At 44.1% G+C, this 19,630-nt stretch overlaps 1 protein-coding gene across 1 annotated transcript in view; it reads right to left on the bottom strand.

Annotated features, from left to right (window-relative positions):
• Positions 1-3,608: 3,608 nt before the first annotated feature.
• LOC8030043 (acetylcholine receptor subunit alpha) overlaps positions 3,609-19,630 on the bottom strand; it is a 36,992-nt gene continuing 20,970 nt past the window's right edge. Inside the window, exons 3-4 of the mRNA XM_002408757.5 lie at positions 4,932-5,289; positions 3,609-4,234 (exon numbers count right to left, since the gene is read on the bottom strand). Of these exons, the coding sequence (XP_002408801.5) occupies positions 3,609-4,234; positions 4,932-5,289 (984 nt within the window). The remainder of the gene's footprint in view (positions 4,235-4,931; positions 5,290-19,630) is intronic.

Below are 19,630 nucleotides of genomic sequence, written 5' to 3'. Positions count from 1 at the left end.
CCCATGCGCAAAGATTGATACATATCCCCTTCGGTTCGAAGAAAGACATAGGTTACCCGAATTCACAAAAGCTGCACTTTTTAAGCTGCATTTTAAAATCAATCGGTTGCGCCTCAGAAATAATCAGTCTGCTTGTATGAATCTCCTGGGTGCTCAATATCTTGAATATTACTGTAAAAATAACACAGGTTGCTCTTGTCACTCGCAACAGAGTGAGGTAAACTGACGTTGGAGTCAAACTACTGCTAAGATCCTCGTCCGTAATCCAATCTTAGCAGTGATTTGCCTCCAACCTACAATCACAAAACCCTGGGAAGAAAACAATGTAGACACTTGAGGGAGTCACAAGTAGTCGAGCACGTCTAATGAAACACATGAACGAAATATTGGATATGCTATAAGTACCGAAGTTTCAAAGAAAGCAAACTAAAAGGAGATTAATATTCTGCTCTTGAGTTTCATATATATTATATGCTTTGTGTTTTCGTGCAAACATAGCATTAAAATTGGAGAAAGTGAAAGTGATAATCTGAGATTATGAATAAAACTGAATACAAGTCTTGAATAGCTTATTTACCAAAGCGGTCGTCAAAACGGGAAGTTTGTGCATTTGATAATTCGATCAGCCTCTGCTTTGCTTAGGCATAGCTAGAACGGTGTTTAAGATAACTCAGTGGAGTCTCCAAGAAACTGTCACCTCTTGTGTTGGAATGGATATAAGCGCATGATGCAGGTACGTAAAATATTTAAAAAACGAACAAAGAACTTGTGAAGTCTTAACCGCGTATGAAGCGAATACCCAACATATCATTCCAAATTTTGAAACAGATCAGCCCAGTTATTTTTCACTGAACTGCAGCGACCAACTTTTCGTTCCACTTCGAACTTCACATATAATGAACATGGGGACTGTAATCATATATATATATATATATATATATATATATATATATATATATATATATATATATATATATATTTAAAAAGTTTGACCCCAGTGTTTTACTCTTTGCGAGTACTTTTGCTACAAAAGTTTGAATTATGACTAAGTCACTATATCCAAATCCGTAAGGCTCCGCGACGTAATATACAAATATTATATCTTCTGGGAATCATTTTATGTCCTTAATATTTGAGCTTTAGTATAGTCTTCAACATATTCCAGCTTGAGTACCTTTGTACTCAAAAAATGTGCTGAGAGGTGCCTCATGTCCAGTGCTGGAAAATTGGCACCGAAGGGCTAAAAAAAAACAAGGCTGAATTAGCGCTTTTTTAGAAATTTGGGCTCCAATTAGGTAACTGGTTATGCTGTCCTCACCATTTATCTAAGCCTAAAACATGTCCACGACAGTTATTTTTACGACAGTTCCGCTCCTGTCCTTCGAACGTTCCAACAAAGTGGATTCATGATATTAGGTTCTCTTACTCAGCAGGAAAGCAACGTTAATAACGGAATCATAATTACTGTACACGTAAAATACGGGTTAACGCTCATAAACGGTTGAAATCGTGAAAAAATGAGGGATGCAATAGATGTCTGTCAAAGTCTAAGCTAGAACATTTTTCTTGAATACATGTGCCACAAACGTAATAGGCATGAAAGTGAAATTGTCGCAGTGGCTCCTCAGTGTCCTTCGTCCTCACAGCCGGCGTTTTCGGCGCTCAATGCCAGGCTGTTATTGTCTGCCGCAATCATCATAATTAGAATGCATGACCCCTCTGAATAGATCAAACATTTCTTGTCCAAAAAAAAAAAAAAAAAGACTGCGTTTTACCAGTTCTTTGTTTTGTTTCTGGGTATTTCTATAGTGCCTCTGCACATAGGAAGTTTTCGCGGCTTTCATCTTTATGGTAGGCGTTGGTTGACCATTACTGGAGAGAATTTTCATCTTGTTTAATTTGACGGAAGCTAAACTTTGTGAAAAAATACCTGTATTCTACTACGTGCTGTTGGCTTGTCGTCGGGTTTAACAAGCATTACTTTGTTAGTGATTTTTTTTAAAAGACGAAATTTTATCGGCTATTTTGGTGTGTGGGGCTTAGGAATAGGCCTTAAGTATTAAAATAATTCGGCACTAATGTCAAATTTTTAATTGCATATTCTTTCGTTTAATAGTTATTTTTTATATTACCCCTATAGTGTAATATAACGTTAAAGAAAATGTGCGTGGCGCCGGCATCGACACTTCTATTAACCAGTTTAACTAGTTGATATCTACGGTGACTCGTCTGGGTGTTTCTAGTTCAATTTCTCGCGATCCTGTATACTTGCGTAATTTTAACGGGTGATCAATATAACACGTTCCATAAAATACGTGCTTTACGCGAAGGTGTAGCTAGGAGTTTCACATTTCGGTTTATCTGTGATGATTTTTGGAACTTCACACGTTTATCCTAAACTTGCGTAATTCTTACGCATGCGGTGCGATCTGACATTTTTATGTTAATGTTTTACACAAGGCACCTACAATCGGGGCCATTATGAGCTGGCACATCCGAGCGCCAGTCGAAGGGGTTAAATCAACACCTCCTAGACAGCTTTCAAGCCTGCGCGTCACGTGATATGACGTCACATCCCGGAGGCCTGCACGAGCGCTGATTGGATGCGAGTGCCGCGTCAGCCTTCGCGTAGGACTATGATAGGAAACGATTTCCACAAGAACGCTTACGCGGCACTCGAATCCAATCAGCACCCGTGCAAGCCTCCGGGAAGTGACGTCATATCACGTGACGCGCAGGCTTTGAAACCTGTCTAGGAGGTGTTGGTTAAATGCCGCATGGCCGAGGGGGAGGGGGGGGGGGAGGGTCCTTGCATCCCACGTCACTAAACCTACTGGCACAATGCGACAATTGGAATTGTAGCAGTTCATTCCATCTTTTCGTTTAAAAGCTTAACTGATTTCGCAGCCACCTTTCATGTCACCTTTACTGACCAGACCTGAACGTTGCTGCCCGAGCATACAGTGACGCACTTCTGTATACATTTCTGATCTACAAAGCCTTGAACAGAAATGAACCTATCATCCAATTACCGGGGAACTATAAATAGCTTACAAGGCTTGGAGTGCTAGCAGTAGTTCTTGTTTTTACACCTATTGTTCAGTGAGTCTTGAATAAGAACTTAAGTTCAAGAAAGCATTCTGTCTAGTTAAGTACGACCTTCCCCTAAGATGCATTTGCAAATCTGCTTTATGTCTATACATATGTACAACGTTGCGGTTGGCACAGCACGCATAAATATTAGACGTCATTTGTTTTGTATTTAATATTTTTAATCCACTTTCTTTACTGTATTGAATTCAGCATTCCGTTACTATCAGCAAAAATGTCAACCAACGTTTAACGCAGTATCCCATGTTAGGGAATGCATTCATGTACATGCAGTACGAGACGGCTGTATCACTGAAATAATACATTGATTCTCATCGGCTGGTTACTAGCAGCTAAAAGTTATTTGACTGAATAAATGAGCAGTTGGACATGCGACAGGATCGATAAAGCAGACATACCAATCAAGACTAAAGGCTCTCAGCTTTGCACAGCTCGCAGGCGCCCCAATATGATTCGAAACTGCTTGTCTTCGACAGCACGTTGATGACGCGTACCAGTCATCCCAGCTGGTATCCGCGTCTTTGAATCGGTATGAACACCAGGAAGCACAGGGAAGACACCGCCGTCACGACCAGAAAGATCCAGAAAAGAACGCGGTCGATCACCAGCGCCATCTGACGCCACTCGTTCACAGTCCTAGTCATCCGGTCGTCACGCTCCTGCTTCTCCAGGAGGTACCGCAGCGTCCGCATCACTTCTTCCTGAACGCGCCTGGAAGAACTCCCCGCTGAAGCGCGGCATCGACGGTGTCTTGCCGTCGACGACGAGTTGTTTCTTGTCGGTTCTGGGACGTTGCTGACGGACTCGTTGCTTGAGATCTCGACCAGTTCCACCTTGGATCGCTCGTCCGCGGTCAAGCTCTCGACGGTGAGTCTGAAGGCGTCCAGCGGACGACCTTCGCCATCCTGGTCTCTGAGATATGAGGGGTCTGGGTAAAGGTGTTCCCTGGTCTGTCTCTTGCGCGGTCTCACGCAGCAGGTAGTGAGGGAACGGTTAAGGACGAGCTGTCGAAGCCAGGGTGGCACTTCCTTTCGGCTGGGACCCCGATAGTGGAAGTTGAGGACAATGACCGTCATTACGACGGAAATGGACGTGATGGCCATGACGGCTGTCAGGTAGATACCTGCAGGGTGTGTAAGTGTGGTGTATTTGAAATGCATGATGTCCCACAGGTCATTTGAAGCTACGCTCTCGGACGGCTCTTAGTGTATACTCTAATCGGTGCACTTTTGGAGCATCAGTGATGTATGATCTTCTACAGGAATTTAAAGTTACTCTCTCAGACGCGTCTTGTAGTACACTACCCTTGGCGCACTTAGTGCATTAGGGATGTACGGTCCCGCACAATCTGTTTGAAGTTACGCTCTGGGATGGTTATTAATGTATACTCTCACCAGTGCACTTTTGGTGTATTAGGTATGCATGGTCTTTCAGAAGCCGTTTTAAGTTAGCGCTCTCAGACACTTCTTAATGTGTACTTCCTTTGGTGCACTTTGTGCATTAGGGGTCTATGATCTCGCACAAGTTGTTTTAAGTTGCGCAGTCGGACGGTTCTTATTACAGGCTCTCATTGGCGCACTGTTGATCCAATATAAATTAATTGACTCCCACAGGTCGTTTGCTGTAATGCTCTTAGACGAGTATTATAATGTATACTGCCCTTGGTTCACTCGGAACATCAGAAATTCCTTTTTTCCTAAATTAGCTTAGTCAATTATAGGGTTGTTGGGAAGTGTATTCTAATAAAAATGTATAGTCTCAGTGACGAAAAAAAACAACAAAAAAACAACAACAAACGGGCTCCCTCCATAGCCACCTACCTAGGAGGGGTATGGACTCCGAGGTCTCTGGCATCTTCTCCGCTATGGCCAGCATGAAGACGGAGAAGGCGAGGAGCACCGTGACGCCCAGGGCGATCTTCTCGCCGGAGTCCGGCGGCAGGCAGAACACGAGCAAGGTGAGCACTGACATCATCATGCAGGGCATGACCACGTTGTACATGTAGTACAGGGTCTTGCGTCGGATCACCAGCGTTACCGTGACGTCAGGGAACGGCTCGTCCGGGCAGCACGGGTACACCACCACGTTGCGCACAAGGCGGGCTTCCAGCAGCTGCCACTCGCCGTTGGGCACGTAATTGGCCAGGTCCACCGCGGTCGTCCGGTTCTGGACGTCGACCTGCGACATCGGGCTCATTGGCAAAGAACTAAATGCGGGATCACACACCTGCCTTTGAAGGCTGGTTCACGCGTGTTCTCTCAATTACGTTCGGATGCATTGCCTTCTCTTGTAATTGCTCAACTGGCTGGCATACTAGCGCCGCAATAGTCGGGTAAACCTGGAACACTTATTACTTGTATAAGACTAGACCAAAGAGATTTCATTGTTTGCGAGGTGAACGTTTCACCATATTTATATGCAATAATTCCTTGTATCATTGAGAAAATTACTTTGAGCCCAAGGTAAAAGTAGAATGCTTAAAATAAAAACAAGCATACACAGGTTGGAAGTGCTCCAGTGCCACTCAATTGATAGGGCCGGCGCACTAGTGTGTTAAAGAGAAACTAAAGCGGTTCTGTGTTTAAGAAAAAAAAAAACACACTTAAATTGTTTTATTTGATGTTCAGGATGGCGAGCATCAAATGTATATTTCAGATTGATGCGCCAAGAAGCCACAGCAGCGCTTTCAAAATAGCGATGATGCCCCTCCTTCCCGTCGCGTTTGGTGCGGGGAGGGAATCGTGACGTATGATACGGAGATATCAGCACATCCGCGCTTTCTGCAAGCCTTACCCCAGCAGATAGAAGCTCTGCACAGGTTCCCTCGCAAGGGGGACCAGCAAAGCAGCTGAAACCTCTGGGTATGACGTCACACCCAGCGGTGGGTTCTTTTTTGTTTCGGTTTTTTCTCTATCTATCGATTGGTTTACGTCAAATGCTTGTAATATAGAAATTCGCTCGGAAAACTTTCTTGAAGCACTTTAGCTATTTTCAATTATAAGCAAGATCAACAAAATGTACATCTATAATAGATCCTTTTGAGAAGAATATACGAGTAAAAAATAAATAGTGAAGCTTGAAAATCTTACGGGATAACAGCGAACTAAAAATGTCAAAGTAGCCAAATTGCTGCACTTTGAAGTGTTGTATTTCCGGCAGAGAGAAAATAATGCAACTTGTTTTATTGCGAAAACAGGGTGATATAGTGTACAATGCCTTACTGAAAAAAAATTGAAGATGTTTTGTTTAAATTGCACGTTGAAGTTGTGGGACTTGTCGTTTTCAGCTGTGTTTCGTGCACTGTAAATATTGTTTTCATAAGTCAGAGCGACACATTATATATAAACAATAGACCCTTATGTAAAGAACCCGTGAAACATATTTAAAAGATATATATTAAAAACTCTACGAGATGACAAATCACAAACATAACGTTAAAACGTCAAAGTAGCCCTGTTTGTGCATTCTTTACGCACGATATATACTTTCTAAAATTGTATAAATTGTTTTATGTAGTGCCATTATAAACTACCATTCGAGGAAAAAATTGTAAGTTTTATAATGTTTGGTTTTTGTCTACTACGTGCCGTCAAACTTGGCTGAAATGCCAAAATGCCAAAACGGGTCTGCCGTCTTGATGTAATATTTTTTTTGTTTTCTCGAGAAATAAATTTTTTCGCAGAACCCTTTTGTGATTCCTTTCCTTCCAGACATTAGGCAGCAACAAATGAAAATACGATGAAAAACAAAAATGTCAACTGGACACGCGTGCATGACCCTCTCTAAACACTATGAAAAATTGTATCAAAGATTGGAGAGCAAGTGAGTGAACGTCTCACGACGGCAGGCATTGCCATTTTTCACCGTGCATCCACACAAAAACATTCAGAACGCTATCGTTTGTTTCATTCAACGTAGCAATAAACTCGCTATCCTCGAAAAATCAAGGGAAAAAAGGGTCACCACTGCAGCCCTTGTTTTTGTAACTGACTGGACTGGAGAAATATGTTTCATGGAATTTGGTAAACTGCCGGCCTGGCGTCTCACTGTATTTTCCAGGCACCGGAATTCCACGGAACTGCTTGGGAATGAATTCCCTTGACGTTCCTTGCTTTTTCTAGGTCCGAGCCGACCAGGGTAGACAGGGGGCCACCAACATTGAAGGTTTAGTGGCGCTCCACTCTGTTCGTCGGCCCCACTCTTACAAAAATTGTCAATGAGTTTCTATTGAGTTTCTAATGTATTCTATATGAACATATTGGAAACTCAATAGAAACTCATTGATCATTTTTGAATACATGAGAAACTCAATAGAAACTGGTTGATCATTTCTGTAAAAGCAGGGCTCCACGCAACCGCCAGGGAAGTGATTTCCTAGTCGTTCCTTGTTTTTTCTCTGTCCGAGCCGACCAGGGTAGACAGGGGGCCACCAACATTGAAGGTTTTGTGGCGCTTCACTGTATTCACTGGACCCAGGATTTCCGAAACTGCCAGGGAAGGGTGCTATGTGTCGTTCCTTAAGTTTGCTAAATTCAGTGCGCCAAAGAATGACTGAAAATCACCGCCGTTCATTATTTCTTGGCTGTTGCTTGCTTTTCATTGGAAACTAAAGTACGCGATACGGTCACTTTTGCTTGCATCGACTTGAAATTTAATTTTACATTGTGCTTAAATTTGGCTTTACCTAAAGCCACTATCAAAAGGCCCGTGACATAACTACGGCTCTAGGCTTTGCGCTTGTACCTCTGGCCTGGACCCGTTGCTTCCTGTATTTGTTTGAGAAATCTTGCGTTTGTCTGCGTGAATCAATCGTCCGGCTTCATTAGGGAGTTTTCGTAGATCGTTTTCGCCGTCCCGCAAGGCCCTCCGCAACCCGCTAGGATAGCGGGAACTCCACAGTCAAGGATATCAGCGCGCAGGCGCAGTAGCAACTTCTTCGTTGCGGAACGCTTAGCGGAGGGGGCAGCGCGGCCTACAAAAACTCCCTATTGACACGCCCGTACCGATGGTACATTGCGGCCACTAGCAAGGTTTGTAAAGCTGCTTCATATCTCTGACCCAGGCACGTAGCCAGGGGGGGGGGGGGGAGGGGGGGGGGGCCTGCCGCCCCTCCCCGATATCTTCCATTTTGCTGGGACCTCCTCTCCCCCCTCCCCCTTATACAACGTTTTGTCATGGGCGGGCCCCCCTTCCGAAACAAAATCCTCGCTACGTGCCCGCTCTGATCTAACCAAATCGCCTAAAATACGGAAGTGTTGCACTGAATGTGTAAATGAGACGAGACATAGAACACATTCCATCAGAGAGCGATGTTTATTTCAGAACACACAAAACAATCGCCATTCGTCAGCGCTTCCATAAAAATCATATGAAAAATATGCTGCTGGATTAAGGCTGCATACCTTGAAGAGGCGTTAAACACGCGTGTTTATTTTGCCGTTGGCTCGGACCCTGCATTCGTGGCATTAATAAACTCCATAGCGACTTGAAATTATGCTGTTGTACGTCAAAAAAAGTTATTTTTCAGATATTAATTCCTCGTTATTTTTGAATGAGTGTAAAAAGCTTGCACATGAGCGCGATGCTTGGCCTTGCGTAGTGCATATGTCAGTAATACCGAGCAAAACACGCGAATGATCCGGAGCTTCTGTAGAGCTACCGCTTTTTGCAAATTTAGAATGTAGTTACCCAATTTTGATCTATCGCAGTGTCATATGCGCGTAAACAAAATAAATATTTGAATTATGTAAACTCAAGGAGATCTTAGCCTACTTGCCAGGTTCATTGTTTCCGAACGTTTTCGGCGTTTACCCAAGGAGTATATTGACCAAGGTCCGTTCGCTCGTCTCACGCAATGTTTCGACCGCTTCTCGTCCTCTGTACTGTAGGGTTTGTTGGCGATCAGCGTTTACCACATAAAACAAATCTACCTGGTCCTGGTATCGAACCAGGGACCTGTCCTTGGTCCGGTAGGAGGACAAGGCGGATTTTTTTCAGTCCCGCTCCAGTAACCCTGCTGTGCTTGGAGATTTGCGTCTATTCTTTGTACCCTTCTTACCCTTTTCATGGATATTACTGTAATTCTTGTCCAGCTCACTTGCACGAATGCATAAATTGCACTATCATCATAACCTTAATATACATGCCGTTCGCCCTTGTTGGTGTTAGACTGGTGGAAGCTGTTGAACCCGTTTGCTCTACTGGCGTCTAATTCCTGGTGAGCTAAGTTGGTGGAGCGGTCCACTGGAACTGAAGCGCATGGAATTAATTGCTTCTATGCAGAAGCATGCACGGCAATTTCTTACATTAGCTTCGCGCGTCGTATATAAGATACCACTTTCGTTTCGCAAGAGCAACGTATAGGCCAAACGGGCAGACGCCTCAATAAATGACTCTGTAAACATGATTATCCTTGAAGGCTACAGTGGGCAGACATCTTCCAATCCATTCTAGGAAGTGTAAATGCCGACCTTTATTCGACGAGACAAGCATCCTCGGGAGGAACAACGACAAATTGACCCGCGAGGTGCTGGAGGCCTTCCCCATCCTCTGTGGAGACAGGGCCAGTATTAGTGCGGAATCCGTGCCGTTGTCAAAAAAGAAAAGAGAATGCCTGCAACAGGCAATGAATGCCCCACACGAGCCTGAATGAGCGAGCCACTATCATTCGCGGGGCTAATGGTAGATGCATGTATCCGTGGTGAATCATTGTCTCGTCCTTTCTTTTTCTTTTCCTGTCAGCAAACAGATAGTTGTGGGTGGCGGTCTTTTCTGTCCTGTCCTTCTCTCTACTTTGTGCGCTACATACCTCAATATGTAAGCGCCCCCTATATTGGCTTGAACTTACGAATAGTTTCGCGAGCGCGTGCAAATCAGAGGCAACGCGAAACCTCTTGATCTCGTCAGTTTTCTGAATTGGGTGGTCGGGTACGCTGACTGCAGCATGTAGCTATGGCTCAAAATGAAAACAATTCTTCTGTTTTCACACCCAGAACAACTGAATTACAACGCGGTTTGCATTTCGAGGTATAGCAAATACGAAGGTGAACGAAAAAAATTCTCATTATAGTCGGTCAGAGGTTAAGAGTAGAGTGGAAGCTCCCCCCGGCTCTTTCCACTTAAAGGCCGACGATCAGTTCGCGCTTTCCACTTTTTCCTAATTTCTCCTCTCCTCCCTTCTACCCTGTCCACCATTGCCTGTCTCCTCCTCCCCCATGGTGTGGAGGTTTGTCTGCCTTGCAGAATCTCGAATCTGGTCGTCGGCCTTTAAATGCGGAGCGCAAGTTCGTCTGCTTTTTTTGCAGGGGTTGCGGTGACGTCAAAGCGCCGAGCTCCGATTGGCTCCGATTGAAGGATAGTGGGTAGACCCCGAGGCAGCTAGCATTGAGGTTTACCCGTTGTTCTCAAATCAGAACCAATCAGAGCTCGACGTTCTGACGTCACCGAAACCCTTGCAAAAGAAGCAGACGAACTTTTGCTCCGCGTAGAGCAAACGCTGGAGAGGAGGTCGCCTTCTCTTTAGCATTCTCCCTGCTAAAGTGGAAAGAGTTGGGAGGAGCTTTAACTTTACTCTTAACCTTTCACCAACTATTGGTGACTAACGCGCTTCATCTCAAAACTGATAGACGTGCTCAGAAAATCCCACTCCAAACACACAATGCACGCTTTCTTCAATTTGTGTGTTTTCTCTATGTGCTCGTTGTTTAAGGAGACAAAAAGCGTAGTGGTCCTTCTCTTATACCCCTATGCAGCGACTTAGGCAAGAATATTTTCCGAAGGGCGAGGGGGGGGGGAGGGGGGAGTTTGACTTTAAACGCCCCTCCCCCCGCCTCCCCTCTACTATATCACTTGTCTATTGGTAGTTGTACGTGATCCTAAAAATTTGAATGAGCCGCGAAGCACGCCTTGTATTTGACAGTTTTCGAGATCGCTGGGCGCATGCGCCAACTTTGAGAGAGAGGAGGAAAGGGAAAGGCGCCATTTCTGAAGGCTTTCTCGTCCGCTCAGTCGCTCGGAGAGTAATGGTTCGGCTTGAGACCCTTCGCTATACTCGCGGCTTGGCTTCAAGGCCGACATGCCTCACCACTGCTCAACTGTAGGTTTCACAAATCGCTGCAAAAATGGTTCACACGTAAGACTGTATAGCCTTTTGCGGATGATGCAGGCAAGTACCCGATGTCAAACACACAGCCCTTTTTGCCCCGCTTTCAAAAGCCCCCGTTTGAGAAGCCCATGACGCGAAATCCCCATGTTAGGTGGCCGGGTTGACCGAATCGTCAGCGTGACGACGGCCGACATACAGCTTTTATTAAAAGACAGTAAGTGTGCACGTGAGGTTGTGTAACGTAATCATGACGTACACGGTACTCAAGTAAATAATAACCGTATAAAGCTCTCCCTTCTACAGGCGTGAGGTATATACACTCACAACTCGCAACGTTAAAAGTAAAAAAAAAAAAAAAGAAGGAAGAAACAAAGTGAGAACGTATTAGCCACTGGCAAAACATTTTAAGTGTGCGTAATGGATCAAGCCCTACTGCGACAGAACCCTGACGAAACGCCATGGCAATCAAGCGTGAACTTAAACGTTCACAGGGCCTCCTTCGTCGGAAGTTCATAAACGTGCTGAACTAGAAAAAAAAAAAGAAAATAGATTGTCTCTAACATACCGTTCCTTACTTCTTGACGAGCCTTCACAAATCAAGACGACCCGGATTTCAACCCGTCCGAGTTTGTTTACACGGCCTCGGGTACGGCGCCGCTCCGAGCGCTTGCACGGTACACACGACGGTGAAGTAACGGAGCGCAATAAGCTTGTATAATGTAGGCGTTCGAGGAGAGCGAAATCAGCTGTTTGTAGTGGCCTGGCCTGATAAACGGAGCGCACAAGCTCCGGACAAGGTGGAAAGTCCGGTCGGGATCGAAACTGTTCACCATCACATTTCTTACATAACACTCTGCCTTGAAAGCCGGCAGCTTTTTCAGTTGCTTGCACGATGCGACACCGAAATGACGATTGGGTGATTTTGAGTGGACGGCAGGAATCGATGCGACGTCGGCGGTCTATTTACCTGTGAAGGTATAAAGACGAACGAGGTCGTCCGTATCGTTGACAGTGGCTTTTGTTCATTTTTTAGGGTCATCCTCGGCCTTTTCGAAGAAGCGAGGCACGCGAAGGGACGACAGAAAAACACGTTGAGGACAGCGAAAGACGGAAGAGAACACACGTAAGCACACAGGTCGGGAAACGCGCCAGGCGCTGGCGTGGACGACGGGGCGAGCCCCCAAAAGTGTTTCGAGCGAATTTCGAGAGGGCGAGTCACGATCGTGGCCACACTCTAAAAAAACTCATTCAGACCAAAAAAAGAAAAAAAGGTCCGTGGAAAAAACGTTTTCTACCAAAAAAAAGTATGAACTTAGATAAATATTCAGTGATTTATTATGCAATTACACGTATTTACAAATAGAAAACCAAGTTGAATGAAGAAGTCGACCACCTATGTTTGAGGGAGAAAACGTACACAGGTTGATAACACGTTAAGAAATAGGGGGCGTATAGGGGTACATCCCTTGTCCCATATAGAACACCCCCAAGAACAAATATTCAGCGTTCAGTCCACTGACAATGAACCGAAGATACAAACTTTCAAGAGCAGCTTGATAGTCAACCGATACAACGTACTAAAATAGCTAAAGTACGCAATAAAGGCTACATAGAGTAAGACAATCAAGGTTTTTTTGGGCCAATCGCAAAACCTTTGAGTTTTTTTTTAATCTTTTATACGGACATTATCTGTTTAGTACGTTATATCGAACACCTACCAAACCGCTCGTGAAAGTTGTTATCGCCAGCTCGACGTCAGTGGACTGAACGTCCAGATGGAGCTTTTGGGTGTTAAATATGAGACAAAGGGAGTACCCGTGTACACCCCCTATTTCTAAAAATGATAAGTTCCTTTAAATCGGGAAACAAAGGTTATCACGCAACATATAACCGGGGCAACACATGGGACATGTCAATTCGGCCAAAAGGATACTTCAAGTGCGCATAGAACACGATAACTGCAGTAATTAATGACCACGCTAATGACACCGGCCACAGAAATCGAAATAGTGATGGAAGGTGGTTTAAACCGAAAATATATATGCTTCAGCTTGACAAAGCCCCGAGATTTCGGGTAAAAATGACACATACATAAGGTCTCAATTATGCCTTATGTGTCAAGCTCAATATTCACCAGCTCGCTGCGGCGTTACATTCAGTTCACTATGCTTCAGTTCTCGTGGTCGATCCATCGCTTCGTCCTAATCTAATGCCATTCCACAATCCAAGTAACAAACAGCTTCCGGTTTCTGGTCCGTCCATGGGTCAGCAGACAAGGGCCTTTTCCTTCATCGTGCATGCATCTAATCGAATTTTAGGTAAGTTTCGCCGGTTCTTATTCATAATGCATGCCACAAGAATATCTAAATTTTTTTCGATGATCTTCCGAACAACGTAGCGCATGTTGACGCCGTAATTCATATGATATTTCACTTCTTTCGACGCTTTGAACTGCTAACATTGGCGGTCTCCGCGATTTCGTCTCTCTGGCCGGCGGCTTTTGAAACCTCGGGCGCAGTCCTTGGGTATGCTGTCTGCCTTTAGTGTAAACGATCACGGCCACTTGTGCAATAAAAAAACTTGTGTGTTTTTATTGCATAATTGCGTGACCGCTATCCTCCATCTTGAAGAATCCTGTGAATGTTCTGCGATAGTGGAGCACTGCAGAGAGGCACGTCAAATTGTTTCGAAAATTCGCTTTGCGATCAGCGAGTTTGTCACACACGGTCTGAAGTTGATCTAGACTGTTCTGTGATGTAAAACACCTGAATACGGGTCTTAGAATAAACGCCTTGGATGTGTATGCCCAGTACCTCGGGACTCCCGGTCTGCGCGCTGTGGGGATTTGCGCCGCATCCGGCAGGGCGTCGCGGCCTTGGTTTGGTGGCCGGTGTGACGCCGCGTTTGGCGGGATGACGTGTACGATCCCAGCTGGACGTCGTCGTGTTGCTCGCGTACGGCCTGTGCCCCACGACGGCCTGCTGTGCGTGGTGTGGGGGTTGAGGCGCGAGCCCAGATTTTCTTGGAGGTATTGACCGAACCCTGCTCATCCCATAGTCGCCGTTGTTTTCCCCTTTGTTGACTGTTTGTCATTTTAACTATCTTGCTGTGCTTGGTTGACTATCAGATGTCGCATGTACGGGTCTTTGCCTATTTGTGTCGCCTTGTGACTGAGTCACCCAGACTACTACTACTACTCTCACTAATACAGGTTATTATTATTGTTTGCCTTAGCGATGTTTTACTTTACACAGGCCATATTCATGACTCGCAGAGCACGCGGGTGCACAAGTGGTGTACATGATCAAGGTAGGAGGTTCAATTGTTCAAGCGCCCTTATGTTAAATGGAACGTTCTTGATCTTTGTTTTTCGCATCATTGTATGTGCACCGCTCATTTTTCGAGTGGATGCAGTGACCGGTCACACACACACAAAATATTTTCGGTTATTCTCCTCTTCGCAATGCTTTTTTTTTAAATTTGTTGTCGTTATTTCGCTGAATTGCCTGCTCACGTCGCTCCAATTTCTGAGTTGTGTTCATATTTGTTTTTAAGTAACCACTAATTAAATACACCTTTAGCAATATTTTGTAACTAAATTATATTTCGTTAAATCAACTCCAATTACGTTTGTGTTTTGTATCGCGGTGCGGGGAATCGCGAGAATAAAGACAACGACGACGGGCTTGAGCAGTCCGTGCCGAGGCTGTTCGCTAGCCCTACATCCCTTTGCGTTCAGGCTCCTAATTCTGAGATTTTCTGGAAATATCCCAGTTTGTATCGGCAATAATTGGTAATATTGTTTGCCATATAATAATGGCCAATTCATCTGGGCCCGCATCGCACCGGTGCAGTGCGGTTCGTGGCACACGGAAGGCTAGAAGAGAGAAGGGAGCTTCCTTCTCTTCCCGCCAGCCTTTCGTGTACTAAAGTGGAAAGAGTACTGCACTGGACGGGTGCGGTGCGGGCCGAGACGAATTGGCCATAAACCGCATGATAGAAACGGGTATTTTCTCAGGTGAAATGAAGGTCGCAGGGATTAGTCCGGTATGCAAAGGAGGGGAAAACATGCTTCGAAACTACAACCTAATTTTAGTATTGTCATTATTTTCAAGAAAATATTTGAAGGCGTAATTCAGAATCGTCTCGATGACTTTTGTTAGAGGTACCGTATACGCGTACATGACAGCGGCTGTTCTGTCATTTTAGTACTACACAGCGCATAAACGCCTCACAAAGGCAGGCACTCACTCAATTACAGACACAACAACACACACAGAACGCTGTGTGTATGCTTTGTGTTTGTAATTGAGTGGGTGCCTGCTTTTGTGAGATGTTTATGCGCTGTGAAGTACTAAAACATGCAAAACCAACTAACCCTGGCTGCGGTGTCCTGTCGTGTATGTTTCTTTTTTTATTTGTCCTTGTCTTTTGCGCAGTTTTTGATCACCATGTAAAACGACTACTAGCTAACTCAGCTTTCAACTTTATTACTAAAAAGTATTGATTTAGTGGTTTCCAATGACGCTCAGCAGGTTTTAATCGGAACAATGTTTATTTTAACTAATTATAAAGTTAATGAACAAATGTTACCTTATTACACGCTGATCGTTAATTCATCTCTACGAACATGTTATTGTCGTAACGCTTGGACAAAGATTCTGAAGCTTTGGAACGCGTCAAGCTGCCAACTGACAGCAATTTCCGAACCGCCTCGTCACAACTGCACCTTTTATACCGAAATAAAGACTTTTTTTTCCATACTGCGTCTCACCCTACGATAGACAAGAGGCAAAAGCTACGGACCGCCAGATCCAATCACGAGCCACTTAGAAATTGTGCGGTATTTCGCTTCGATGCACGTATCGATGCCCTCGTCTCGAATCACTGATGAGGGGACGGGTGGACAGTGGTTCGAATCGAAGATCACTGAGAGACTCAACAATTTTACGTCGCGAAGAAAGCCACGACATACAGGCTCTTTGCAGCGTCGAAGCTATGGAAATGAAGCGGCGATTTTGGATTCGAGCATTATTCCTTCACCCCTAAGCAATGCTAAGCGTGCCATAGTATAGCGTGGAACGTGATAGGACCTGGCGGCCCGTGGCTTTGGCCTTTAGTCCATCGTAAGATGAGACAAAGTATAGATAAAAAAAGGTAGTGACGTAATTGCTGCGTAGTAAATTCTGGCTGGAGCAGGGCATAAACTCTGTTCACCCGATACAAGGGGAATAGCCACCCCCTTAATGTCCCATCCAATTAAAATCTTAACATAACTGGATTTTGGTTAGAACTGCCGTGGCTGAAACTCGATACTAGGTTGTTAACGACCTGGTTAGCTCAGATATCTTAACTTTTGGTATATTATTGAAATAGAATATGGCAAAAGGGAGCTAGGTCTGACGAAGGATCATGCAAGTTGTTCCTTCTTGGGATCATTTGGATCCTGATAGCATTGAAACTATATTGATTCCTCTACCCATACTACACTATGCGCTGAAGTTTAAACGAGCGCAAGGATAAAGCTGCATTTTAGACTTGTGGTGAATTTGTTAGCGATGATACGTTTGTTACTATTAAAGGGACGCTGAAACACTTCTTGAAAAAAACGAGTTAGAGGTGAATTCTGGCGTATTTTTATCCCGTGAATCTGAATATCACTTTTGTTTTCCCCGAAGATGCAACTAAAAGCGAGAAAAAGCGAAAAAACATTCGAACAGTCGTGACGTCATACTAGGATCTTCGGGCCTCCAAGCGCGTGTCGCTCGTGTGTTCAGCGCGTGCAACGGCAAGCTTGCCAGGTATATTTCCCAGCACTGACACCAGTCGTGACGTCTCTTTCTGACCTTTCTGAAAATAGCAAGAGTGCGCGTGCATAGCTTTGACAGGCGCTGAAGATGCGCGAGAGCAGATATTCCGAACGCTCCTAGTGTGACGTCACGCCCCGGGAAGGAGGGGCTTCGGCGGTACTTTAAAAATTAATTTCTGAAGCCTCCGTGCAACAAATTGAAAAATAATCTTGATATTCCTGATCCTGGAGGTCGAATGAAGGCCATTGAAATGTTTTTTCTCAAATAGAGAACCGCTTCAGTTTCCCTTTAATACAATTTTTTTTTAATAAATTAAATTTACGAGATTTTAGTTAATGCATTTCATTGGTAAAAGAATGCAGGAAATATAGAGGCACCACCTATAAGCATAGCCAGGTGAATATTATAACAATATGTAGTGGAGTTATAATACATCAAATAAATTATTTCTTAATCTTTAATTTTATTAAATCTTATTCAGTTCCCCTGATTGTAGCATTTTACAAACTTTTGGCTAAGACCTACAGCTATTAAAGAACCATTGAAAACCGAAATGTCGATGCTTATTTTAGTCTCACACCCTTTAATAGTACGTGATATATATATATATATATATATATATATAATCGACCTGAGAAAACAAAATTTTTAGCATTAAAAGCATCAAGTTCAAGGTGCGCGTCCTTAGGTGATATATTCAATCAGCATACGTCTTAGGATTCCATGTCCTTAATGTCATCTCGAAATTAACTGGGTCATTAGATTAACCCACAGATATCGGCTCATCCTACCTTTTTACGTTTACAGGTCGTTATTTTCCTTGTATCTCAGCTACTCTCATCTCGCCTGGGGCACGACCACGGTAAATTCTCTAGACGAAATTATACTCGAATAAAAAATGTTGCCCTTTATAGACAATACTCGATACGACTCACACACGGACAAATTGTTTAGACGACTCTGTGCATTGACAGTTCATTACTTGTGCAGCTATAGACTTTTTTCTACTTACAAAAGAAAACAAACATGCATATTGAGACGATTTCAGTATTCTCAAACTTGACAAAACGTTCCCCTGGGTACGCAGTCCTATAATTGAAACATTGGTGGGTGACCATTAATAAACCCTGATACGACGATCAAACGATGATGCAAACTTTACCAAAACTGTTAAATCGCCTAGCAAGTAACAACAAAGATACACAAAGCACAATTAAGAAACTTGGTAGATTTATATACTTTGACATAAACAAAACAAAAATGTGTCTGATTTAATGGCGTTTTTTTTTTTGTTTGCTGTTGTTCAATGTAAATTATGCACTTAGCTTTGTCGTGTATCGTTACTGTATGTTTTCCTCGTTGTCGAATTTTAACTGGTTCTCGTCCAATATTATTGCTTAAAAAACTGCATTGCTGAATCTATACTACGGGTACTTCAAAATTATTTTCACACAACTTTTTGCAATTCATATACCGTCTTTTAACAACTAAAACGCAATTTATCGTGACGTGCCAGTTATATTTTTTTCTTATACAATTTGAGTGTAAACTCGCTTCATTTCTTCATTATCGTTGCCATGTTTCAAATCATTGTTTTTTGTGGTTTGTTTCGCTGTGGATATTCTCAATTAAGTACAAAACGAGCGCGTTGGTAACAGTAATCAAACATGAGGAAGATACATAGAAAGGGGAGACGGACAACGAAGACTTGGATGCATCTCCTCATGTTTAATTACGGATATTCTCAGTTCGTGGCGTAGTCTGCCTCAATGATCTCCCTACACACCCCCTAAAGGGGGGGGGGGGGGGGGGGTGTACGCTCTCCTTTGATCTGAAGGCAGTACTTTATTCGCAACGACAACTCTGTTCTGAATACCCTCCCCCTCCCCTCCCAAACACCCCTCCCCCACTAAGGTGGGTGGGGGGGGGGGGGGGGGCGAGGGCCACCTCAAGCTACTTGATCAGCTTTTTTTCCTCGGCCTCCCCCCTTTTCATGTCGAAATGGGAGGATTATGAACTTTAATTGAAAAAGAAAAGATACAAGGAAACTTGAAAGAAAAAGTCTGAAAATATATCTCCAATTACCAAAAAATGAAAGGCAACCCGACGTTTCAAAACCAACATGGTTTCTTCTTCAGGGGTGACTGAAGGCGCGCGGACACAGCAGCAGCTCCCAACCTCTTCGTCTTCAAAAAAGGAAAGAAAAGAAAGAAAGAGAGAGGGAAAAATTAAAAAAAGGGAAGTTAGGAAATTGGAAAAATTGTAAAATAACTTGTTAGTTATGAAGATGGTCATCTCTTCAGCTTTTCCGTCAGGTCACGGAGGCCATGTGCGTACATGGAGGGCAGAGCACCCAGCGACCTGTTTAGGTTTCCTGGCGTGTGCTGGATGTGCCACGATTCCAAGAAAAGTCTTCTTTGAAAATTGGGCTCTGTGTCCACCACGTACGCGTTCGCGAAGTCAATGCGGTGGTCTAGCGTATCGTAATATTCGGCGATGGCGCTGCGCTCACTGTCAAACTTCTGCACGTCGTTCTTGTGTTGGCGGATACGCTCGGGAAAGTTCTTCGTCTCGCCGATGTAGGTTGCGGGGCACTCTGCGCAAG

Source organism: Ixodes scapularis, unplaced genomic scaffold, assembly GCF_016920785.2.
Source record: "Ixodes scapularis isolate PalLabHiFi unplaced genomic scaffold, ASM1692078v2 PGA_scaffold11__112_contigs__length_91849675, whole genome shotgun sequence".
In the NCBI taxonomy this organism is placed as follows: Eukaryota; Metazoa; Arthropoda; class Arachnida; order Ixodida; family Ixodidae; genus Ixodes; species Ixodes scapularis.
The sequence above is the reverse complement of the archived record's forward strand: the minus strand, read 5'-3'. Positions and strand labels throughout refer to the sequence as shown.